This window comes from Rhinolophus ferrumequinum, chromosome 3, assembly GCF_004115265.2.
Source record: "Rhinolophus ferrumequinum isolate MPI-CBG mRhiFer1 chromosome 3, mRhiFer1_v1.p, whole genome shotgun sequence".
Taxonomy (NCBI): Eukaryota; Metazoa; Chordata; class Mammalia; order Chiroptera; family Rhinolophidae; genus Rhinolophus; species Rhinolophus ferrumequinum.
This window is the reverse complement of record NC_046286.1, coordinates 97526949-97553662: the sequence shown is the minus strand read 5'-3', so window position 1 is coordinate 97553662 and position 26714 is coordinate 97526949. Positions and strand designations below refer to the sequence as shown.

The 26714-nt window shown below is 37.5% G+C and overlaps 1 protein-coding gene across 1 annotated transcript in view; it reads left to right on the top strand.

The window, feature by feature from the left end:
* The first annotated feature begins 10808 nt into the window (after positions 1-10808).
* Positions 10809-26714, top strand: part of TFB1M (transcription factor B1, mitochondrial) — a 53676-nt gene continuing 37770 nt past the window's right edge. Inside the window, exons 1-2 of the mRNA XM_033096230.1 lie at positions 10809-11026; positions 13985-14136. Of these exons, the coding sequence (XP_032952121.1) occupies positions 10894-11026; positions 13985-14136 (285 nt within the window). The 5' untranslated portion in view covers positions 10809-10893. The remainder of the gene's footprint in view (positions 11027-13984; positions 14137-26714) is intronic.

Below are 26714 nucleotides of genomic sequence, written 5' to 3'. Positions count from 1 at the left end.
ATACTTATCTCTAGCTCAGAATGTCTTGCTTCTAGAATTTAACTGCGTGCATTAGAGCACGTTCCTTGGCCAGTTGCAGTGATTCCACGTTGTCTTTCAGCCCTCTCTCTTCTTGCCGTAGATCACTTACTATAGCACGTAACACTGAAGATTTCTCATCACTCTACGTGACTCTGAGCTCCTAAGTCCTCAGGTGGGATGGGGTCCACACACCACAGCAGGTGCATGTTCGTGCCCATCTCCCCATGTCCTCCTGAGTTCACCTGCAGCCATGGTTCCGGGGGGACTGACAGCTTCCGGGCTCCGCTGTGGGAGCCTCCCCAGCTTCTGGCGGGAAATTCTGAATTGGGTCTCCCAAAGTTTTTCAAAGCGCCCTCAGAGGGACTGAGGGTTAGTTGTCCTAGAGCCCTAGTTAAACTACTCTTGAACCACATGTAATTGGCTTTCTCCCTTTCCCATTGCATGGTTCCCATTTCACTTGTGCTTCCTGGGATCACCTCCCATATGAACCGCCATCCACATCCTTGCCTCTGATCTTAAGGCAACACAAATTACAGTGCTCATACTGTAAAGAAGTCCTTGTTTGGCCTTGGTGGCCTGCCTAGTCCTCTAAGGGCAGTGTCCCCAGGAGGTCGTCCAGTATGGCCCTTATTCCTGTATGTGGGCAGATTGATCGTGAAGCTCAGGAATGTGAAGCGTCAGACCTTTCCCTCAACAAGCTTCTTTCAAGGCTCTAGAATGGGCCCTGGAAATGTACTCACAAGGTGGTATGCTTTTGTAAAATTTGCAAAAGCGAGACATTGTAACCACAGTTAAGACTGCTGTCTCTTCCCAGGTGGTATCCTGGTGTCAGAAGACACTTTGGGATCTGATGAAGAGGGGCTTTGAGTTAGGAATACACATTTTAAATGCAATTTGGAAGAATGTTTTAGAACATTTCAGTAAAACCAATGCAAAATTATAGACTCCTGATTTGTGTAAATATGGCATGTGCTCTCTCCCATCTTTACATTTTATACATTAAAAGAGCTTAGACAAAAATTGTATGTAAAAATATAATGGAGTAAGAAACAAAAGCAACAGAGATATATAGAGCAATAAAATCAACAGAAATTTTTTCTGACTCACAGCCACCAAGATGTGAATTGCAACCAAAAAATTCATCATATCAAATGCAGCAGTAATTTACTAAGAGGAATAAATAAATTGAGTAGACGTAATGAATAGGCTTATGGGCTGTTTGATAACCCAATTCATAAAGAGGAATGAATCATATGAATGCATTGGAAAAAATTAAATATCTTGATTGCGTGACACCAAATACTGACATCAATTAATATAATATAAACTCATAATACATCACTACAATGAAGACACCTGTGACAAGCTGGTTAATGAGTAGCATCAATTCAAAGTATTTAAAATTAAACACTGCACAAGAAACTTGGAATGCCCCAAAAACATACAGATCACCTATGTGAAAAACCTAACAGAGGTTTTCCAAATGTGACAACAAGCCTAACAATGTATATGACATTAACAAAAACGATTTGGGAAGCTGCAAGAAATGTTTCTAAACTATCAAACATAAAAACCAAATTCTAATCCATCATGGTAGTGCGAAAACTAAATTATCTTTCTCTTCCCTCTGCGAAAAAATTCCTAAATATTATCATATGAAGAGGCAGCCATAGAGTTTGCGTCCCAAAAATATAGGGGAAAAATTATCAAAGAAAGTAGCTAGTTAATGAAAGTATTAGGTTACCTTTCTGTATGTTGTGATATCTGTGCTTTTTATCATTAAATATTTGTCATGTCTTGTGAATTTGTGAATTTTTCCTTATTCCAAATAAATCTTGACTTTCATATCTAATTTTGTATTCATAATTTGTATTCTTTGTCTTAAAAAGAGTCTCCTAATTCATATAAACCTCCGAGCCCATCTCTTCCCAAGGCTTCCTCTCACAGTGAAGGTGATCCATCCATCCTTAGTCTTACAACAGAAAAGCAGCAAAATGCTCTATGTCCTGCTTAATATACCAGAAATTGATATGTACCATGAGACTCCTCAAAATCAATACATATAAAAGAGTGAGAAAACAGTATATAATCTTTTACCTGGCTACTACATTTGCTAGTGACTTGCCCTGCTAGCACTTCCAAAACTTAAAAAACAAACAAAAAAATGTGTCATGTGAGTTACAGATCAAGTCATCAGGAGAATGAAGGAAAACTAGTGGGGATCTCGGAAAAGTATACCATGTTCCATCCCTTAGGCTTAGGGGCCAATAAGAAAATAAGACAAACTGCAGGTCATCTAATCCGTTATTGAGCATTAAAAACGAATATAATATATTATAACAATCAGTTTTTAGAAAAGAAAGAAATGATTTAAAATGGAGTAGATCAGAAAATAGATTACATCACATACAGGATAAGTGTTCTATGAAACATTTGTGTATGGGGAGGGGTTCTCTGTACAGGGTTATAATGTAAAAGTATTTTTCTTTTTTTTTACTGTGGATCAGTCTAAAAAGTAAGAAAAGTACATATGAAGAGTATGGAGTGGATGCCGGTTGAAGCACAAGAGAATAACAATGACAGGGGCAGTTACCAGACTTTAGTTTGGCAATTGTGGCAAATCATTTGTAAATTCATTAGAATTTGGGAGGCATTCTGCCTATAGAAATAATAGTTTAAGTCATGATTGGATTCATGGATGAAACCACAAAAGCTTATTTAACTCATGATATAAGCAATATGTAAATTATATGATATGTGATATGACATATGGTCCAATGTGATGAGATATATATATATATGATATATATATATATATATACATATATGATTCATGCAATGACATGATGTCATATCATAAACATAATACAGTATAAATTAACTGGTATAGCTATTATAGCCCTAAGCCAGTACTCCCATTGTCTCTCCCATCATGAGACTCCTTTGCAAATGTTTTAAAGGTAGCATTATTATAGTATTAAGGCAGTAAAATTACAGTATTTCAGTCACAACATCGTGTGTATACATTCCACTATACTATATAACATTTTATAATGGTCATTGAATGTTTTGTACTGCCATTTGATTTCAGTATAAAGAGCTGTTACCTGAACCTTTCTGCCTAATTAGAATCACTGGGGGCTAGCCGGGTGGCTCAGGTGGTTGGAGCGCCTGCTCCTAACGCCCGGAGGTCACCAGTTCAATTCCCACATGGGCCAGGGAGCTGTGTCCTACACAACTAGACTGAGAAACAACGGCTTGAACCGGAGTGGGGCGGGGGGAAGGGGAGGAAGAATCACTCATCCTTCCTCACCCTCCCCCCAAAAAACAAAACAAGTATGGAATAGGCTAAAATGAATAGTTTTTAAACTGGGTAATAGTAAGATCAAATGACATATTTATTTCAAGGTATAACATTTGTAATTCTATCCTTAAGATAATTCTTTGGTGTTAAAATTGTCAATGCCTCTAAATAATGAAGCAAAAGAACAGAGTTAATATGCAACAGCCACACTCAATAAAAATCTGCAGAAGGGAACATCTTTCATGAGAGTCGCAGAATAATAAATGGGCAGGCAATTCTCTGAGCTTACTTTGTCATATGTTACAACATTAAGGGAACTACATTCTAATGGTTATTTGATTTCAATACCATGAGAGTATTAACAATTCATATGTTGATTATATATAGCTAGATGAGTGTATTGAGACAGGAAAAGAGAAGAAGAGAGTAAACATTTGTGAAATACTTTCAATGTGCTGGTTTCAATGGTTTATTATATGCATTATCTTATGACATATAACAATGCATATTTTGTAATATTTTAATATTACAAAATTTTGGTAATGCTATAAATTATCCATTACAACTCTCACATTGCAGTTTAAGAAACTATGTTAGTTTTCTATGGTTGCTGTAAGAAATCATCACAAACTCACTGGCACAAAACTATACAAATTTATCTTACAGTTCTGCAACTCAGAGGTCTGAAATAGGTCTACTGGGCTACAATCAAAATGTTGGAAGGGCTGTGTTTCCGGAGGCTCTGGAAGAAAATCCATCTCCTTGACTTTCCCGTCTTCTAGAGAGGCTCTGTATACCTTGAACGTTTGACCCTTTCGGCTCTCAACCTTTTTCCTCCATCCTCAAAGTCAGCAACATTGGGCTACATCCTTCTCATGCTGCCATCACTCTGGGTCTCTCTTCCAATTCCCTCTTCCACTTTTAAGGACGCTTGTAATTACATTGAGTTTACCCAGATAATCCAGATCATTTCCCTGTCTTAAAATCAGCCAACTGGCAGCCTAAATTCCATCTGCAACCTTAAGGTCACTTTGCTATGCAACCTAATATATTCATGTTTGCAGGCTGAAGGAGGAGGAGACCATGCTAGGAGGAGAAAACTACATGTGCAAGAAAAGAGAGGAAGCAAGAACTTGGCATGTCTGAAGAACAAAGAAGACCAGCATGGTGGTCATTCATTGGGAAGGTGGATCTAAATGAGGATGGAGTCAGGCAGGGGTCAACTCCTGGTTTTTAAGGCCATAACAAGGAACTGGATTTTTATTTTAAATGCAACGAGAGGTCCTTGAAGGACTGTGTGCAGATGACTGAGATGAGCCAATTTACATTTTTAAAGATTATTTTGCTGATGAATATAAATGGATTGTAGAGCAAGAAGATTGGAGGCTGCTATAGGAAAGTATGTGGAAGAAGCTGGCTGTGCAAATGGAGGGTGGAAGTCAAGTGTGAGATCTGTTGTCAAGATGGGATTTCAGGAGTTAACGAAGGCGATGAGATGTGGGTGCTGAGGGAAAGGAGAGCTAGACCCAGTTTTGGGGAGTTACCGTATGAGAAAGTCTGTGGGGAGACAAAGTTTCATGGAGAAGAGGAAGCATTCCATTTGAACATACCAAGTTTAAGATATCTGAGAGACATCCCAGTGGCATGTAAAGCAGGCAGTCATATGTGCATGTTTGGGGCTAGAAATATAAATTTGAGAATCATCAATATAAGGGTGGCATTAAATCCATAAAAATTAATGAGATCACCTGGGAAGAAGCAGGGGAAAGAAAGAAGAGGATCTTGGACTGAGCCAAAAAATCATATACTTAGAATTTGGGTAGAGGAAGACAAGTCAGCATGTGAGAAGGAAAAAAGACATGAGTTGTGGAAGAAGTGGAGAGAACGGAGCACTTCCAAAAGAGGTTGAAATACTGCCCGCCATGGGTGTGAGTCAACCCAGCCCAGAATGGAAGTGTGTAGATGCTGCAGTCAGACTCTCCAAGTTCAAACTCCTCCTCTGTCAGTGAAGAGCTGTGTGAACTTGGACACTCAACTTCTCAGTGCTTCAGTTTCCTCATTAGTAAAAGGGGAGAATGTGTTGTGCATGTTTAAATAGTCTATGTGGGCAGGGCACCTCGCATTCAGCATGCTATGTAGTAAGTGTTGATAGATCTACTTATCCCTCACACGCTGAGTAAGGTGAGAATAGATAAGTGTCCTCTGGATTTGGAGACATGGAGGTCCTTGGGAATCTTGATGACACTAGTTTTAGAAGCAAGGACAGAGTGGGCTGAAGACTGGGCAGGAAATGAGGGAGTCAGAAGAGCAGGTGTACTGAACTCTGGACAAGTTTGGCTGCGAGGAGGAGCTGGACATGGGGCAGGAGCTGAAGAGGATTGTTGACTCAAAAGGTGTATGATTTCCTTATTTATTTAAGATAGGCGACACATGCGGGCTATGTTGATTGCTGGGAGCCACAGACTCTCCTTTATTCTCAGCCCTTCCAGGATGCCTTCCTCTTCTTCAAAGGCTGACATGGGAGGGTTCACATTAGCTTTGCCCTCCCCGACCTTGTGAGCGGCTACTCTGCTCCCTGAAGCAGGAAATGCCTGTCTAGACTCTCACCTTAGGTGAAGGAGGAAAGCTGCCAACCTAAACTGTAGACCAGGATGTCGGGCTGGTGCTCGCTCCCAAAGTGGAGAAACATAACCATCTCTGGGGAACAGTAAGAAAGCTTGCTCTACGTCATTTAATTCAATAGCTGGAATTCACTAGGGGAATGATGGTTTACATTGTACTGTAGAGAATAGTGAGGAGAGCATGAATTTGGGGTGATTTAGGGCAGCGGAAGAGGTACTAGAGTAGAGGAAGTCGCTAAGTCCAACAGTAGTCTGCAGGCACTGGGCTCTGGGGGGGCCAAGAGGGACATGGGAAGGTGCCTGCACACCTGCTCAAGGTTCAGGAAGCCGGCCCACTCTTCTGCTTCTTGTCTTCACCTACCCCTTCTCCGTTGGAGGAATGGGCAGCCAGTTGCTGTGAATGAGTTTAAATCACTCCCTTGTAGAGAAGAGTGTGCATCACGGGCCAGGTGTGCACACAGGAGCAATGCCTTCCTCCGAGGGCCTAGACCTACACTCTCTGGGGACTGAGGCAGAGATGCGCGAGGACCAGGGACCTAGAATTCAGAAAGAAGGAATAGATGCGGCCATACTGAATGGTCCACCCATAGTCCCTTTGCTGGGGAGGTAGGGAGTTTGTCACCAAGATGACATAGAGACCCATTTACTTGTTGAACCCAGAGCCTCCCCATTCTTTCAACAGTTTTTTCCCACATCGATTTTTCATTGCATGGAAAAGGCTTAAATCCAAGTGTATTCATATTCATAGTTTTATTTATTCTTAATCTGTTTTCAATTGAATGTTGAGACGTAAGCTAATAAACTACTAATATAATAAAGGTTAATTAGTTTTCCAATGCCTTCAGCACTTGCTGACTCTTTCTTCATTCACAAAAAGACTTGTTTTGTTGTGTAGGAAAAACCCCTGAGTCAGCTCATCCTGAGTGGGAAGGATTGCCTGTCCTCATCATCTCATTAGGGGACGTGACAGTAATTCACAGATCTTTGGGGATAATCAGCAGGCTTTCAAATACTGCCTGCACTAGTGATGAACACTATACTTAAAAAAATAGTGAAACTGTTACATGGTTTCCTCGGGCAATTAACCTGTGTTGTTTGCCATAAGTTACCCTTCTTCCATCCCCACAAAATAAGCATTTAGTCTGCTCAGAATTATCATGTATTTCCTTCTTCCCTCTAGGTAGGTCACTAGATTCCTTTGTGAACAGTGGGCATCAAACAGCCATTAAAAAAAAAAAAAAAACTAAATATGTGTAAAATGCAGCTCTTAATATTTCTCTAGAGCATTTAGTCATATTATACAGAATTATAAAACACTATCAGAAAAAGGCACTTTACATACCACAATAATTATTTTATAAAGTTCAATTTGGCAATTCTCAGCCACATTTAATTTTCTCTGAAAATTCCCACGTGGCAAGAAGATATTGCTCTTTGTCACTTACAAGTCTCTTTCAGGGAAATGTAAAATGACAACCTTTAAGAATTAGCACTTTTTCTATAAATAGACACTAAATTACTTATGCCAAATAAAGTCACATATGCATTTTCATTAAAGTAAATACTATAATAATAAGTAATTTTCCTATATAACCATTCTGGGATTTGTGCAAATTAGAATTTTGCATTCTGGTTTAGTATGAACCATTTGTAGTTCTTCATGTTTACTGATAGGTGGCGCTAGTAATTTCTGTATTAATTACAATATTTTAGCATATTAAATTGTGTATCTAGATGAAGCAGATACTTCAAAGCTTCAAAACTGATGAAACTGCATACTTCGCTTTTAAGGGATAAAACCATTTGCATTAATATGTAAAATACACTACTAAAACACCCCCTGCTGATTTCATAGGCTTTGCGAGGAGTTATGAATAATTTTCTGAAAATTAAGAGACTGAGAATCAGATATTTATGATAAAAATGAGATCTCAAGAACTATTAAAAACTTGGAAGATTCTCCTAAGATGGAATTTTTTATTCAGTTCAACAATTATTTAACACATTCCAGAAGTAAAAGAATAGAATCAGAAGATCAGAATTTAAGACTCCACTGCACACTCATATACTAGCACTGTAAAAGTGCTCACTGAATGTCTCTGTAAATTTACATCACAGAATTCAAACGAGAATTAAGTGAAGTAACATGGGATGGGAAACTGCTTTGTAAATAAATAATAGGGCACAACCTCACAAATGTTGGTTATTTAAGATGGTATGGTATAAGACAGTAATTCTCATATTTAGGTCTGAGGACATTTTCAGGGATACACAAGTTCTCCATGTAAATGTTTTTGCCTTTTTTAAAAATTTTGTTTTGTTCTTATGTTGGTGTTAATCTTTTAAAAAGTTCATGTGAGCACATTCTGGATCATCTGAACATTCTCCCGACAGTTGCCATGCAACGTGTGTATTCATGATGGCATTAGTGCCAAGTAATTCAGCTTCAGTTGTTTCCAAGCTAATGAAAACAGACACAAGCCGACTTATTATGAAGCTTTCGTGTTCCGCCAAGAGACAGGTAAGCAACAATGGCAAAATTTCTGAATATGGATTTGGTGATAATTTGGATCCAGAAGAAACTGATGAGAAAATCCAATCATTACATGTCACACTACAGCACTGGTAAACTGAATTTTAAAAAAAGAATCCCGCCCATCTGCATCGAGAGCAGTGATTTAACATCATGCATCTTTTGTGTTGGTTTTGTAGCTTTGTGTATATTTATTGTAATTGGATTTTAGTTGGTCATATGAAAAGATTAAAGTTTATAGTCAGATTCAAATTCTATATATCTAAACATTGTAAAATTAACATACATTAATTAAATAATTAACTTTAAAAATTTAATACTTCATGGGTGTGGCCCATGAGATCAGAACTCAGAAAAGAAAGAACTCAGGTGACATCCTCTCTCTGTACTTTGTTATGTGTCCCTGAGCAAGTCGAATGACCTCATCTGTATTTCTTCATGGTAAAATAGGGATAATAATGTCATCCACAGAGGGCCATTGTGAGGAGTAAATGAAACAATGAATGTAATTGTGAATGAGTGCCTTCTCGGGTGTAGTATGTTGTGGTTACAATAAGAACTCTGAACCAAGAGTTGAGGCTTTCTATCTACATGTCTGTGCCACCATAGGCAAATCGCCTTACCTCTGTGAAAATTACATGCCAATTTTCTAAAGCTAGGTGTGTCAGATTACCTCACAGTTCCTTCTAAGATAGCTATAACAGAAGGTGGTTGTGTTTTCCATTGGGATTTCCATTGGATTTTCCATTGGGATTTCCTTATTTTCATATCACACCCATAGTTATGTAGTTTCCCATTAGCTTTATTTTCAACTTACAACTCTGAGAAAAACAAAGAAAAAAAAAATTAAGACTCACTTGTGATCAATGCAACAATTTGCAAAAGAACCAGCGTTATTCTCCCTGTAAATTCTCCCATCGATCAGAGAGATCCTATTACCTTTCTTTGCTCTGTTGTTTTCTCTGGTGTAATGGAAAGACAGGATACGTATTTGAGCCTTCTCTCTGTACTTGGATGTATCCTAGGCAAGTCAAACAACCTCTCTACATTGACTGCACTAGTTAAAAGGCAGGCTCTGGACAGACTTGTGAGTTCAAATCCTGAGTCCACCTCTTGTTAGCTGTGCAGCCTAGGGCAAACTGTAACAATTAATGAGGTGACAGGTGTAAAGCCCTCAGCTGTGAAGCTGGGTAGTTTGGAAAACACTCAATGAATGTTTATTACTAGTATCATCAGGTCTCTTCCCTTTCATCCTTGGCTTTCCAGTTACTAAAAGGAGAGGCTGCAATACTTGAAGCACAGAGGGGTAAGAAGAAAATTGGGGGAAGTGAACAAGGATTGGAAACCCATACTCAGCGCATAGGCAGATGTGTAGAAAGAGAGGCCACCATACATGTCAGGGAGCTTAGATTGGATCTGGTTCTACAATGTTCTAGCTTTGTCAATTTCATTAAGTTATTTCACCTCTCTGAGTTTTTCTTTCCTCTGCTCTAAACTCAGGCTAGTAATACCCTATTTATTTCACAAGAGTGTTAGTGCAAGGTTCAAAAACGAATATTCGATCTATACGAAAACACTTCCTAAAGTGCCAAACAAGGCGGTTTTTCTCACTGACGGGATACATTTTGAAGGCGCAGAGAGTTGGATTCCACCTGTGGCCCTATCACGAACAAGCTGTGCTGGTCCGGTGTGACCCCTCTGAGCGCATTCACTTGCCAGATAATTACAGCATTGCTCGCGGGCTAACCATATGCCAGGCATTGCACGATGCTCTACATTTGCACACCAGGTGACCGCTCTCATTCAGTGCTCACAATTTTAAGGCAGACATTAGGTCCATGTAACAAACGAAAAAACTAAGACTGAGAGAAGTTAGAAAACTGCCATGCAGCACTCACCGTGCTGAAGTTCTAAACACATCTATCTAATCAGAAGACAGAATGGTTAGCAACCAACAGTTTTGACTCTACTACTCTATTCTCCAGCTTTCCCGCAACTGTTCAGAAGAGCATTAGGAATGACCCTCAGCCAGAACTTCACCCCGGCGGGTGGCTGGGCTCCACCGACCCACGGATCCGGCCTCCGGGATCGCGCCCAGGCCCCGCCTTGCCCCGCCCTCCTGGCCGCCGAGGCCACCGCACACCCACGACAGGCCCGGCCCACAGGGCTCCTCCACCGCCCGCCCACAAGTGTAGAAAAACAGCACCTACCCAGCCTGCACCGCACTTAGCCGGAAGTAGCTCAGGCGCTCCGCCGGAGTTTCCTGTCCGCGCTTATAGCTTCCGACGGGAGAGTTCCGACCAATGAGATGGGCTCGGAGGCGGGCCATAGTGCTCCCAGGCTCCTCCCCCGCCGGTGCCGTCTGAGCCGCGGAGAAAGACCCATACGAGGCCAGGACGTCCCCGCGGTGGCTCATGGCTGCCTCTGGGACACTGAGCACTTTCCGTCTCCCGCCGTTGCCCACGATTCGAGAAATCATTAAGTTATTCAGACTGCAAGCGGTGAAGCAGCTCTCCCAGAATTTTCTCCTGGACTTGAGGCTAACAGGTGGATCGCTTAACAGTACTGCTGGCATGTCTTCCCAAAGTCGGTGGGGGCGTGGGCCGGGGCGTTCCGCGCGGACCTTGCGGGCCGGTGACCACGGTCAGGCACAGGTGTACAACCGGCCTTTAGTCGGGTCCTTGCATCACTTCGTGCAAAAAGAACTCCATGCCCAGCAGACGCGTGGAACGCTTGTGTGCCCACGGAATCCCGCGCTCGGGACTTTGCGGTGGGCTCGTGCAGGCAGCTCGTGCAGACGCCTTCCTAGGGGAGGAAGGGTACGCGTGTCGCAGAAGGTTGTGGACAGTCGAATCTCACTGTGTTAACACTATGAACCGGTACAGCACGTGCTGATTAGGTTTGCTTTTCATGCAGTTTAAAGTTACCCGAATTTAAATTAGTGCAGGGATTTTATCAATAACACCTCGAAAAGGAGTATCACTCGTAGGATTTGTCATTGAAACGTTTGCTTGAGCCTAAGAAATCCTAGAGGGCGCAAATACTCCTTCGGTAAATGCATATTGAACAAGCTCTATGTTAGTGCTGGGGCTGCAAGTGGGAGTGAACAAGGCAAAGTTTGTCCACGAGGAACTACCATTTTCGTGTTTACGTTCCCGCTCCCTATTTTAAGTCGCTTTTCGTGCGGTAGAATTTATGTACCGTAAAATTCTCCAGTTTGAAACGCAGTTTGATGAGTTTTAATTAACTACCACCATTTCTTAGTGATGTTCCCTTCTGTAATAAAAGAGGAGGTTGCAAGAATAAGATGTATTACAAGTGTGTCTGTTAATTCACTGTTGGAGGACTTACTATATTACTGAAGTTTTAATATTTCATTCTATTTGGCCCCCTCTTCAGAAGCTAAAAAGATCAGTAAATCACACCAAGTAGTTCATTTTCAGTTAAAAGAGGTATCGTCCACAAAGCTCGACTAAGATGTTTTGTTTCTTAGCCATGGAGCCTTTATCCTGCCAGTTGCAATATGAATTTGGATAAAATAGCTTAACTCAGCTTCAGTTTTTTCATCTGTTAATTGGACGAAGGTCCTACAACAAGAGTTTAGAAGGTTACCCATCTCTAAAATTCTTTGGTTCTGGTAGTAACCAGAACCAGCCTTTTCTGCCAGTCATTACCCATATTCCAGGTACAAAGCTTCATTCTCAGGACTGAAAATAAAGGTCTTTATATTTAAAAAAAAAAAAAAAAATCACATATATTTTCTCATGTGAGCCTTTATTCACCCTTAGATGGATATGTGGAACCCAGATCCAGTCACCCTCAGAAGTGAATTCCAGAATCTAAATACTATTCTCTCTTCTATGGGAACCAATATAAAGGGAAATTAAGATATGTACTTGTCTGAGGTGAGCAGCTCAGGTGGGAGCAGAGCAAGGTGGAAACCTAAGCCTTAGTGAGCTGACGGTGCCTCTTTGTTTTTTCTTTATATTTGAAAGTGCCTGAAAAGTGAGGGCTGAATCACTAACCTGCCTACTGTCATAGCTCTCCTTTTTAAAAATGAGAATATTAAGTTCACTCCATAATGCTTGTGGGTAATGCATCACCTTTGTATCTCTGAGAGGCATGGATCTCTGGCAAAAGAAAGATTGGTTGTAGAATTGACACCTGAGCTGGAGCCCCTTCTCTTGCATTTTTTTTTCTAGATGACCTTGCCCAAATAAAACAGACAAGGAACCTACGAAGTTCGGAGTAGTTACATTGGGATAGTAGTTCTTAGTTAACGTGTTGTAAGGATGTGAGAAAGCATGTAAAGCACCCATGACAGACAGATGGTCAGTGGATCCTGATTACTTCCCTACAGCCATTAAAAACACTATTTTTGGATGGTTCAGTCATTTTTTGCTTTTTAAGGCTACCGTGTTTCCCGAAAAATAAGACCTAGCCGGACAATCAGCTCTAATGCATCTTTTGGAGCAAAAATCAATATAAGACCCCGGTTTTCTTTTACTATAAGACCAGGTCTTATATAATATAAAACCTGGTCTTATATTAATTTTTTTTCTCCAAAAGATACATTAGAGCTGATTGTCCGCTAGGTCTTATTTTCGGGGAAACAGGGTACGAAGGTAGATTTCTCAATTACAGAAGCAAAAATGGGAACTAAGTACAGTATCAGTGAACAACCAAGAAGTGCTGGTATGTTTTCAGTGTCTAAATTTCCGCTAAGCCCAGTTGCTTGGATTCTAATATCTCTGTATGACCAGCCCATTGTGATTTTTTTAGAAGTGATGATTGATTGTAGTGAGTCCTTAAAAATTCGCTTTTACGTGGTTTCTTAAGGTGTGCTAATTTAAAGAAGTTGATTAATTAAAATAATTTTTCCATATCAGCTTGCATGTTTGCAAAGCTTAAAAACCTCCATTGTAAATTTAACTTTTAACCAAAAATGACCAAGAATCCAAATTTCTGCAAGTCCTATGATCTAGAAATTTGTTGCCACTGCCATATTGAACACCAACTAGGTGTCTATAGGTAGAAATGGAGACAGCCAGCACTTTTGGCTTCTGGATTTTTAACTAGGAACATTGAAAATTCTGAATGTGAAATAGGAACATTGAAAATTCTGAATGTGAAATGAGTCTTGCTTCTCAAATATTCGTTGTTCAGTATCACATAGGGACGTGATGCATGCTTATCCAGTCGATTCTTAGGAAATGATTGGTTTGGAGGAGGAACAGATAGGAAATACAGTATTAGCTAAATTTAAGTTGAGGAAATTCATCATGATAATCCTATTTTTGTTAAGGGACTGGTACTTTTAAACACTGATGTGATAGAATATTGAAAGGCCACTATATGTTGGTTTAGACTGAGAGAGAAATAATTGGATAAATATTGTATGTAGAGTAATGGCTGATCAGAATTTGTAGAGATTATTTTTCTTTAAATTCCATACACCAAAATTTGCCAAAATAATCAAGGTAACTAAAACTTTCTTTATTCTAGATAAAATTGTAAGGAAAGCTGGCAATCTGACAAATGCCTATGTGTATGAAGTGGGCCCTGGGCCGGGAGGAATCACAAGATCCATTCTCAATGCCAGTGTTGCTGAACTTCTGGTGGTTGAAAAGGACATTCGCTTTATTCCTGGATTACAGGTGAGATACTTAAAGTGTCTGTTTAAAAATCCAATTTAAATCTTTAGGCCATGACTTTTAAACCTCAGGGTATCCAAGGATTATATAGGTTGCTCCTCAAACTGCAGATCCGTAGGTCCCCTTGCAGAAATTTTGGTTCTGTAGTCCAGAGAGGTCTAGAAAGCTGCACTTCTAACAAGCTTCCTTGCATGGCCTGTTGACCACAGTTGAATAAACCTGCTTTATGCATTTATGCTAAACAAATTGTTTTGTATCACTTTTCTAAAAAAAACTAATAGTTGTGCATATCAGGGCCCATTCCTTTAAACACAAGTAAAAATAAATAATGCCAATAATGACTCAGCATGACTTCTGAGAACTTCATGTAGGTTCAGAAAATCATTTCTACAAGCAAAAAATGGAGAAGATATGCTAAATCTAGAGGCTAATTGTTAATGTGAAGCTTAGGCATTTATATAAGAATCCTTTAAGTGAAGGAATGAAGTTGTACCACTGTCTGTCGATAGAGATTTAAGATGAGGTGTGAATGAAGTAATACAAGCATCTTTAAAACAATCAGTCTGAACTGTTAATATATGAGAACTATTTAAAGGAACTGGGCACATTTCAACTAGTCAAAAGCCTTGAATGAAGGAATTCAGAGCTGCCTATCAAAGATTAGCAGTAGAAAGGATAAACTTGTTTTGATTTTCCCTAGGAAAGAATAAAAACAAATAGTTGGGAAGTGAGGGACGCAAATGTGGATTTAAAATAGAGAGAGACAAGTATTTTTAAAACTTTGGCAAACAGTAGAAGAGATCATGGCTGCAATCTCGTAAATGAAATTCTTCATAGGGGGCATTTAATGGCTTAAAGGCCTTTGATTCCTCCCTAATTCTGAAACTTTAAAAGAGCCCTTAGCTCTTGGCTCAGATGAGTAGCAATTTATTAGGTGAGGCCAATAGAATAGTAAAATTATCTGCATTACTGTTTTCATACAAGAGGACAAATTGGTTTAAAATTAGTACGTTCTAATACTTGCGTATTAATGGAAAAATGTTTAAATTCTGCCAGAACAATTGGAGAAAGTTTGTTGGAAAATCTAGGACTTTGTGTGCATGCATCTGATTTTTTAAATCAACCTAGTGATATTTTTCTTATTATGTTTTGCTATATCCAGTTTTTCTAATTGAAGAAATTATATGGTATTTACATTTACCTAATTTTGCCAGTCTTTATTGACAGAATTGGTTTCAGATTTATAATTTTATTTTGGGATATTATATGGTACGTGTTCCTTGATCAAATGTGAAATTGAATCATGATTTTTGCTTTGAACTGCTTTCTTATTTTAAGATCTGTATCTCAGTTGGAGGTGGAAGTGGAATTATTATTGGGAGATTAGGAAATGATAAAAAGAAACTGAACAATAGTACATAATTCCCCTCAGGTTTAATCATCTAGTGCTTTTTGGACATAGGGAATATTTATCTGACTATTTTGCCCTTAAATGAAACTTGTTAACACTCAATCTGTTATTCAGTTCTCTCTTATTAGGCAAGGAGGTAAATCAAACTTTTGTTCAGACCCATCTTAATTTACATATTCTCTCTGATCTCAACTAAAGGTCTTCCAAGACAGACTGTTTAAAAGAGAACTACACCCTTCTCTTTTCAGCTGCCCCCCCAGTCCCTGCACTGCTAACCCACCTTGCTTTACTTGTCTCATTAGACATACCATCATCTGACACAGTATGTACATGTTCTTACTTGTTAGTTGTCAGTCTCACCCCTCTGGAATGTAAGCCATTAGGGTAGAGATTTTTGTCTGTTTTGTTCCTTGCTGCATCTCTACCATATAAGAGTTAGGCACATACCATGTTTCCCCAAAAATAAGACCTAGCCGGACAATCAGCTCTAATGCATCTTTTGGAGCAAAACTTAATATAAGACCCAGTCTTATAAGACTGGGTATAATATAATATAATATAATATAATATAATATAATATAATACATATAATACCAGGTCTTATATTAATTTGACTCTCTCTAGCTATGCATCATTTATCTAATTAGCTGACTCTATCATTTAATAGTGAAAGTGAATAATTGGTAGCATTGATTATCAAAAAGTTTTGTGTTCTGTTTTCTAAATATTAGACGGTTGATTTCAAGGTAAATTACTCTACAGGAAATGTATATTTGATTTATTATCTGTTTCTGTAGAAGAAGCAAAATTATTTCTTAGTTCCTTGTGTGTTGGAAAGGAATTTGCTTTGAAAAGAAATGTTGGGTACTAAAATATTAAATAGACTTCTTTTTCCTTTAAAGAATGTTTCAATATGTAAAACCACTTTCTTTTAGAGGTACTGAATTAATCATAAAACTGAGTAAAGTCAGACGAAAAGTGATCTATTTTAAGGATTCCATTTTAGTGATTTCTAAGCTAATAGAATTACTTTTTAAAGAAATTGTAATAATTTATAAAATATCTTCTAGCTGAAAGTATGTCATTTGTAGCTTAATTCAATTCTTACCGTATTATCGTGAAGCAGCTCAGGGGAAAGAACATAGTGTTCATATAGGTTTCACTGTCAGCATGTGAAGTGAGAAGACATGTCTAATATGTGAAAGCACTGTCGTATAGTTTTACGGTAAAGAACACGTATTCTGATATAGAAAACTCTCCAGGACATATTGTACAAGAAAATAAGATATAGAGTAACATGCATAACACAATCCCATTTGTTGTTAAAAAATCCAAACTCTATAGATGTATATATGGACATTAATATGTAAAATTATAGCAGAATATCCAGAATAATATTTTGAAAATGAAAACCAACAGTTTAAGTTGGTTTTCTCTGGAGATTCTCTAGGATTCGAGGGTAAAAAGGGAAAGTAGACTTTTTACCATATATACAAGTACCTGTGTATATATTTAGAAAGGACAATGTATTCAATTAATTGTCAATTAAAAATGAAAACCATTAAAATACATTAAAAATAGATGGAAATAACAGCAAAAAATAAAAAATAAGAACACATACTCTAGTGTCAGACTGCATGGGTTTGAGTTCAGGTTCTACCATTTACTGTTTGTATGTCCTTGGGCAGGTAACTCTCTCTGTTTCTCATTTTGCTCATAGGATTGTTACGAGGATTAAATGAATACCTGGTATTTAGTGAGCACTCAATACAATTTTCCATTTAAGTAATCATTTAAATTATTAACCCCATGCCTTGGGCACCTCTGTTAATTAAGGATTGATCAGGAGACTGCTAATCTGGAAAGAGATATAGGTAAGGTTATTCCTTTGGAGCCCTAAAAAATCCCTAGTGCTATGGAAACATTGGGGCTCAGAAGTTCTCCAGTTCTCTTATGTTTTCTTCTAGATGTTTTATCTAAATATGGAATCTTAAAACAACAAACAAATTAAAAAATGAAACTCATAGATACAGAAAATAGATTGGTGGTTACCAGGGGCTGGGAGTTGGCAAAATGGGTAGAGTGTCAAAAGGTACACACTTCAGTTATAAAATAAATTAAGTCCTGGGATCTAATATACAGCATGGTGACTATTGTTAATAATACTGTATTGTGTATTTGAAAGTTGCTAAGAGAGTGAATCTTAAAATTTCTCACCACTGTTTTGCTGATGGAAGGTCTTGCCTTCAATATGTAAAAAAAAAAAATCTGCGAAGCACAGTAAATGAGGTGTGGCCGTATATCAAATGTGCACCTGAAACTAACATAATGTTCTATGTGAATTATATCTCAAGTTTTTAAAAGAAGTTGAATGCTAAATTGAGTTGAAAGCTTATTTCCTGAATAATATGCAAGTTCTTAGAATCAATAACAAATTCTAAGCAACATAAGATCCGATGGCTTTCAAAGTAAATGGGAAGCAGAGAAATAAAATCCCCTCCAATTCTCCAAGGGTCAGTTAAGTAGAGCACTTAATTTGGTGGTTAGAGTACCTCGTGGTTTGATTGCTGCAGGTGAATTGAATTATAACCCTGCCAGAATTTGCTCTTTGTTCTGAACACTCCATAACAAAACAAAACAAAAGAAAGGCAGAAGTCTCACTTTGATCTTCTTACACAATGAGGGGAACACGAACCTTGATACAAATCTACAGTTTGGAATAAAATATTACAATAAATCCCTATGAATCACTGGATAATACTAGCTTTTTACAATGAGCAGAAACATGACGATATCTCTAAAATATTTTCCATGGGGAAGATTGTTTAGACACTAAGCAAGATCATTCTAACCCTACATTCTCAAAATGGAGTCAATATAATTTCTTCCGAACAAACTTAACCCATGTAAGTGTATGAAATTTTAGCACTTAAAAATATGTGTTTCAGAGTAACAGTACTTTGAGAAAAAAATTTTTAATTGCCAAAACCCAAAATAAGAATTTCTATGTTTTCTTCTACAACTTTCATAGTTTTAGCTTTTACATGTAGGTGTATGATATGCGTTAACTTTTGCATATAGTGTGAGGTAAGGGTAGAGATTCTTTTTTTTTTTGCACAATTTGTTGAAAATATTATCTTTTCCTCAGTGAATTACCTTATTACTGTTGTCAAAAATCAAGTAGTCTTGTACGTGTTGGTCCATTTCTGGACTTCAGTTCTTTCATTGATCTATATTCATCAGTAGCAAGCTGTAATGATTACTGTAGCTTTATAGTAAGACTTGAGAGTAGGTAATGTAAGTTTTTGAACCTTGTTCTTTTTCAACATTTTTGACATTCTAGGTCCTTTACATTTCCATACAGATTGTCAATTTCTATTAAAAAAAAAAAAAGCCTGATGTAATTTTGTTTGGGATTGAATTGAAATTATAGATTACTTTGGGGAGAACTGGCATCTTGATACAATCTTCAGACCTTCTTCATTTAATTAATTTTCTCTGATTTCTCACAGCAGTGTTTTATAATTCTTAGTAGACAAGCCTTTTCAAATTTTGTCAAATTTACCCCTATTTCATACTCTTTTGTGCTATGTTGTACTACGGTATTATGCTGCACAGTATTGGTTTTTAATTTCTAATTGTTTGTTGCTACTATGTAGAAATACTCTTTATTTTTGGACGTTGATTTTGTATCCTGCAACCTTGCTTCGCTCATTTATTAGTACCTATTTTGTAGATTCCTTAGTATATTCTGTACATATTAGTATTCCATCTGCAAATAAAGACAGTTTTACCTCTTCTATTCTAATCTGTTGGCCACTATTTCTTCTTCTTGTCTTATTGCACTGTCTAGGACCTATAGTACAATGTTGAATAAAAGTGGTAGGAGCCGACATCCTTACCTGTTCCTGATCTTAAGGTGAAAGCATTCAGATTCTTTCTAGTGAGGTGATATTAGCTGTAAATTTTTCCTAGATCTCCTTTTTCAAGAGGATGAAGGGCCCTTCTATTCTAGTTTGCTGAGAGGTATTTTTGTTTTTGTTTTTTCAGGGTTTTTTGGGGGTTTTTTTGTTTTTGTTTTTGTTTTTTGATGAGTGGATGTTGGATTTACAAAAATATTATAATTTTTCTGAGTTTATTGAGCTAATCATATGACTTCTCTTCTTTTTTCTTCTTTAATGTGGTGAATTATGTTGATTTTCCTAATGGCAAACCAATCATCTGAGGAATCTGCAGCAGAGGTGCCTCTTTCATTTTTGGTATTGGTAATTTGGGTCTCTCTCTTTTTTTCCTTATCAAACTAACTACAGATTGGTCAATTTTATTGACCTTCTTTAAAAAAAAAAAAAAAGGCTTTGGGTTTCACTGATTTTTCTTTTGTATATTTCATAGGTTTTTTTGCTCTGAAATCTTTGTCCTGCCTTCTGCTTGCTTTGGGTTTAATTTGTTCTTTCTGTAGTTTTTTAAAGTGGAAGCTGAGGTCATTTATTTTGAAGGCTTTCTTATTTTCTTATAGGCATTTTAGTGATATAAATTTCCCTCTCAGTACAGCTTTAGCAGGATCCCACAAATTTTTATATGTTCTGTTTTCATTATCATTCCATTCAAAATACTTTCTAATTTTCTTTTTTTAAGTGTTTTTTAAATGTTAGATTTAAAGAAAAACTTCCAAAAGCAGTTCCAAATTCCCACATAATGTTCAGATCCAATTTCCCTTTTAATTTCTTATTTGACTTGTGGGTTATTTAGACATGTTTCATTTAGTTTGCAAATTTGGAGAGATTTCAGATCTTTGTTATAATTTTAAATTTCATTCCATTGTGATCAGATAATGACTTGAATCATTTTAAATTAAATCAGATTTGTTCCATAGCATATAATGTGATCTATCTTGGTATATTTCCTCATGCACTTGAAAAGGATATACGGTCTGCCTAAAAATATATGCATTCTGCTACTGTTGGATGGAGCATAAATTTCTATTAAGTCAAGTTGATGTTATTAAAGCATTCTGTCTCCTTAGTGATTTTTCTGTCTACTTGTTCTATTATTTATCGAGAGAAAGGTATTGAAATCGCAGACTCTTAACTGCAGATCTGTCTGTCTCTCCTTGCAGTTCTATCAGTTTTTGTTCTATCCATCTTGAAGCACTGTTATCCCGTGCATCAACATTTAGGATTGTTATGACTGTGTGATGAATCGGCTCCTTTCTCATTATGAAATGATCTTCACAATCACTAGTGATATTCTTTCCTTTGAAATCTACTTTATCTGATATTAATATAGTCATTCAAACTTTCTTTTGATTAGTTTTAGAATGGTGTATTTTTTTTTCCAAATAGGAAAAACAGTTTGTGATTTTACATTTAATGTGGGTTTCTCGTAGGCAGCATACAGTTGGGTCTTGTTCTTTTCTAACCAATCTGACCATGTCTACCTTATTATTAGTTTTCTATTGCTGCTATGACAAATGACCACAAATTCAGTAGCTTAAAATGACACAAACTTATTCTCTTACAGTTCTGGGGATCAGAAGTCTAAAATCAAGGTCAGCAGAGCTGCATTTCTTCTGGAGGCTTCAGAAGAAAATTTGTGTCCTTACTTGTTCAGCTTCTAGAGGCCACCTGCATTCATTAGCTTGTAGACCTCTTGCTTCTACATCTCCTACTATTGACTCTAATCCTCCTGCCTCTTCTTACAAGGACCCTTGTGATTACATTGGATAATCTCCCCATCTTATACTCTTTAATCACATCAGCAAAGTCCCTTTTACCATGCCAGCGAACATAGGCACAGGTTCCAGGGATTAGGACATGGCCATCTTTGTGGGCCAGTGCTCAGCCTACTGCAGCTTATTATCTATAACTCTTTGTTCTGTTCAGTTTTAGTGGTTTATCGAAAATATGTAATACGCATCTTCACGTATCCCAATCTATCTTCAAGTAATTATACCGTTTCAGTGATAGTATACAGATCTTACAGTAGTGTATTAGGTTGGTGCAAAAGTAATTGCAGTTTTTGCAATTTTTAATCTTTTAAACCGCAATTGCTTTTGCAACAACCTAACACTTGCATCTCTCCCTGCCAGGCCTCTGTGCTATTACTGTCATACTTCCCCATATGTTATAAAGTTCATGATACAAGCGATTTTTGTTGTGAAAGTCAATTCTGTATTAAAGAGATTTAAATAATAAGCAAAAATTCTTAAGTCTTTCCCCACGTGGTTACGGTTTTGAGTGCTCCTCCTCCGTATTTCCATCTAGTGCCCTTTTCTCTCTACCGGAAGACTTTCTTTAGCATTTCTTGTAGTGTGGAACTGTTAGTAATGAATTTTTCAGCATGTGTATGTCTGAAAAAGTGTTTTATTTTGCCTTCATTTTTGAAAACCATACTGGAAGATTTTTTCTGTGAGTGCTCTCAGATGTTGCTCCACTCTTCTTTCTGGTGTTGCTTCTGAAAAGAAATCGGCTGTCCTCTTTATCTTTGCTCCTGTCTTTTTTCTCTGGCTGCTTTTAAGATTTTCTCTTTATCACTGGTTTTGAGCAATTTCATCGTGATGTGCCTTGATGTCATTTCCTTTATGTTTCTTGTCTGTGAGCCTCATTGAGCTTCTGCAGGTTTTCCTGTACTTCCTGTTTTCCAATGTCTGAAAATTGTTGCTTCAACTATTTTGTCCATTTTTTATTTGTTTAAGACAAAAGAGTATATCTCGTCTCTTATAGTCCATTTTGGCCAGAGTAAGAACCTCTAGGATTTTTTTTAACCATTAAGTAATATGCTTATTTCAGATAATTTTGGAGATAGGAAGGCATTGATTGTTGTTAATATTGCCTCTGCATTTTATAATAGGTACACAGAATGATTATTTCTACTTGATAGGCAAAGTGGAGAGTTCACAGGATTGAGAATCAAATAAGCTGGTGTTCAAGTCCCAAGTATGACACTTAACTAGCTTTATGACCTTGACCTTATTGTTGAAACTTTTTTAGCTTCAGCTTTCTCATCCGCAGCATGGGAATAAGTTATCTTTTCTGGTTATTGTAAGGATAGATAGAAATTTATATAAAGAGCCAGGCATGTAAAGAGTCTGCTATATTGCCAATATCCAATAAATGGTTGCTATTATAATTGTGTTCCTTCCGGTCATCTTATAAAGGGACATAGAAAGTGATGTAGTCATTCTGGCAAAAGAAGCTGTCTTTAATCAGAGATAATAATTTTCTGAAATTCTTTTATCTCTAGCAAATTTTAAAAAGGAATATTGCTTAACTTTGTGTTGTGACATGATTACATATTTTACACATGTAACTAACTTGATACAGGTATAACCATGGTTCATCATAACATAGGCAAAACTCAACAAATAAGCAGAAGTTGGCTTCAGCCAAAGTGATTTCCTAGTCCACTACAAATTACAAGTACAGAGATCAGTGCTAGAAGCAGACCCACTGACTACAGCAAGAAGTAACAGTTATTACTGTGGCAGAAAAACTATAAAAAGCAAATATAAAAACTAAAAAAAAGTACAGTAGTGAGGGATCGTAACCATGCAGTCCATTACTCTACAAGCAGTAATGAAAAAGTCATCAAGAAAAGGGTGAAATTGGGTTCATTGTACTTGGCTTAAAAAGAAGAGAATTGTGCGATACAGTTTAGAAAGATTTCCACCTATAAGTTTCTTTTTAAGAAATGTTAACAATTAAAGGAGTAAACATTGGTTAAATAGAAAATTTACAAAATCAAACGTCTTAGTTCCTTGATGAGCCTGAGTAAATGAGTTTCCACTCTCCTTGTCGTGGTCCTGTTTAAAAAGCAAAGCCAGCTGACCTATTGAAATCATGCTGTAATCTTCACCCTAAGAAAAGTCTATTATAACATCTGAAGTTCCTTTTGAAAAATAGCACTAGTCTCTTCTGTGTATTCTATTTAGGAATAAAAAATTTATTTTTCACCTATTACATTCCATGTTATAGTTTTGTTTGTTTTTTAATTCTTGTATGGTTTACCTAACAGTTTTGCCCAGCTCTTATTTCAACAGTGTTTTCCTCAATATGTGTTTTGTATGTTTTTAAAAGATCAACAGTGTTTTGATTTCCTACTATGTGGCAAGTCAGGAAGACTGTTCACACTGGGCTGTATGATCCGTGCTTAGCCCACTGTGCAAGGTTGGCGGGCTGCCATGAGCCCGTCACCATGAGAAGGTGGCATGAAGCATACAAAATGGCTGTTTGATACAGTTTTTGTTCTCAGGGAATTTATAATTGTAGAGTTCCAAGAATTGCATAAATTCTTTCCTCATCATATTAGATCACCAACAAACTGCCTAGGCAGACCATCGTTACTTGCTCCCTGCAGAAAAGTGTGCGCTAAGATCTTGTTAGAGAAGAAATGTGTTTAAGGGACCACGTGAAGAATACATCTGCCTTTGTTTTCTCCTTTCATTAAAGGCATTTTCCATTATGTTGCGCCATTACCCTTTACAAACAATACCAGAAGAAAACATTTTCTCTCTTGGAGACTTGGTATAATTACTTCCAATAGAGAGTAAGAATTATATAATTCAGGATGTCGCGTGTAAGAGCTAACAATTCTCTCATCTCTGGAACTGTTAGCGCTCACAATTTAAATATGCTTCCCCTTTTCATGGTTTGGTTTTCTATTTCTTGTTTTATAGCCTTATATAATGAATAACTTTTACTCTGGCTTACTTATGTCTCATTTTGGAAGAATATAGGATTGAAAACTGAAATAAAAATGATAGAACAATTTAAGAGTGTCTGTAAAAATACTCATTTGGCTGTAATCAAGTGCCTGCATTCATAGTCCGCGGTGCCTTTGAGCACATTATGGGTAATACCTCTAGGGCTTTGAAGCGTAATGCGCCACAGTTATTCCTAAAGGGCTATAACAGGGATCTTTCCCACGCCTCCATCATCCCCAAATATCATTATGACAATGAAAACATTGTTCTCTATTAGTGGTGGGTTAGAAAGTCTTTCTCTGTCACTGCTGAATATCATTAGGTGTTTAAATGGCTGTGTTCTATAATCATACTATCATTCCAGTTTGGATAGCACTTTTCCCCTCTGCCCACAAATGCTTCAAACCCTTCACATAAAGCTCTGCTGTGAATACAAGTATTCCTTCTACAATGGGGCATCAGAGGGAGGAGGATCAAGCTGCAAAGTAGTCATGGAAGACGTAGACCTTTAAACAATGGGAAGATTTGGTTTGTCATTGAGTGAGACATAAGGGGAATCCAAAATAGACATAATAGAAATGTAACTTTAAACCTAGAAAAGAAAGGTAAATATGTGTTGTGTCAGTTTTCTGGTGTGCAGCTGTGTGTGTGTGTGTGTGTGTGTGTGTGTGTGTCAGTGTGGAAGAAATGAACATTTCAAATGTGGTTGAGTTATCAGAGCATGTAAATTAATGCCAGAGAGCCAAGTTTACATTGTTTTGTTTTAGGCTTAATTACTAATTACTTAATTACTTTCTATATATTGACATCATGAAACATAAGCTTTTAGTTCTGCCTCTTTGTTTTTGGTATGCTAATTTGTTTTGTTTTAATTATGTGAAGCATAATTACAGAAAAAATTCTAATGTTCTTCATTGACGGTAAATGCTATCATTAAATACACAGTTTTTATACACTAACAGCCAGTTTCATAGAGAGCTATCTCCTTTTTTATGTATGGTAGATTGAGGTTAATACGTTTTCTAAGATTTATTATTTGGAACTCATTAGATTAAGTTTTAACGAATCATGGTAATTTAAAATAATTCATAAGTACTTTAATATCAGAGGTATGCAATTATTTTTGCTAAATTATCATGGCTAAACATACCCAATGAGGTGATTCCCAAACTAAAACTATTTAGCCTCTTACCAATATAGGCAATTCAGTTAGGTATTTCTGAAACATTACCTGTGTAATTCTACCTGAGTTATCAGTGAAATAAATCTTTGCGAGTTTCTTGACCTTACAGATTTGGGGAGCCCCAAATTTCAGAAGTTAGTAGAGGAAGTTTCTAGCTTCACCAAAAGCTGAATGGGATCAGGTCATTCACTCCTTTGTTGACTTTGCAAATGTGTAGGAAGCACTTACTCTGTACTGTTGTAGCTGCAGGGAATATTTAGGTACTGATAGATAAAAGGTGCTTCCCTTAAGGAGCATATGTTGTTAAGAGGGAAGAAACCTATGGGTACCCGATTGCTGTGTGTTGTAAGTGCTATAAAGAAGCACGTGCACATGTTGACCCAAAGGCAAAAGTAATCTACAAACTGGGTGCCTTGGTCCACGCGGCCTCTCTGGTGTCTGTGATGCTTCTTTCATCCTTCCTGTCAGTTGCCCGAGTTAGGCAAGGGGAGGCATAGAGAAAATCGGCTTGATAAAAGCTAGAGAAGCAGGCCCAAGGGATGCTCAGGACCAAAGCTCTCTGAATTGGAGTCCAGGTTCTCTGAGCAACCTGAGCTGAGAATGTGGGAAGAGGGTCATCTCTTCCTTTGTAATTTACTTTAGTGATGTTTGTTCTCATTGATTATGTTCACCCCTGCATCTTAAACTTTATAAACTCAGGGGCTGCATCTGGTTTTATTTACCAAGGACTTTAAGAATCAAGTTTTGTGTTGGCTACAGGGACATGTAAAACAGTACAAATTTTTAGATGGCTTAGCTATAACGTTCTTTTTAGCTAGGAGCCAGCACTAGTGCTATGACAGCACATCTTGAGGTATGGTGCTAAAGTGGATGAAATGAAGGAAAAAAAGATGAAGGAAGGGGTACTTCACATCTTCCCTTTTTTTCTTTTTGACTCAGAAAGACTGAGGAAGTGGAAGGGAAGCAAATGGTTGGAAGGTAAAAATAGGCTGGGATTGCAGCTACTGTTAAAACCCACAGGATAATTCATTAGGTTGAAAGTACGTGTGGATGAAGAAATATTAGGATTAGGGATGCTGTGGCTGGGGGCGTGTTTCAGAGTGCCCCGTGCAGCCTGGCCTTGACAGTGACTTTCTGCTTGGTCTCTGCTTGGTTTGAATCTGCCTGTAAATTAAGGTAAAGGTCTTGGTAATACGTACAATGATTTGTGTATATTTACTCGATAAAGATTGAGTTGAATTAAGCTCGACGTTTGTGATTTACTCCTAATTAATTCTCAGTATTTC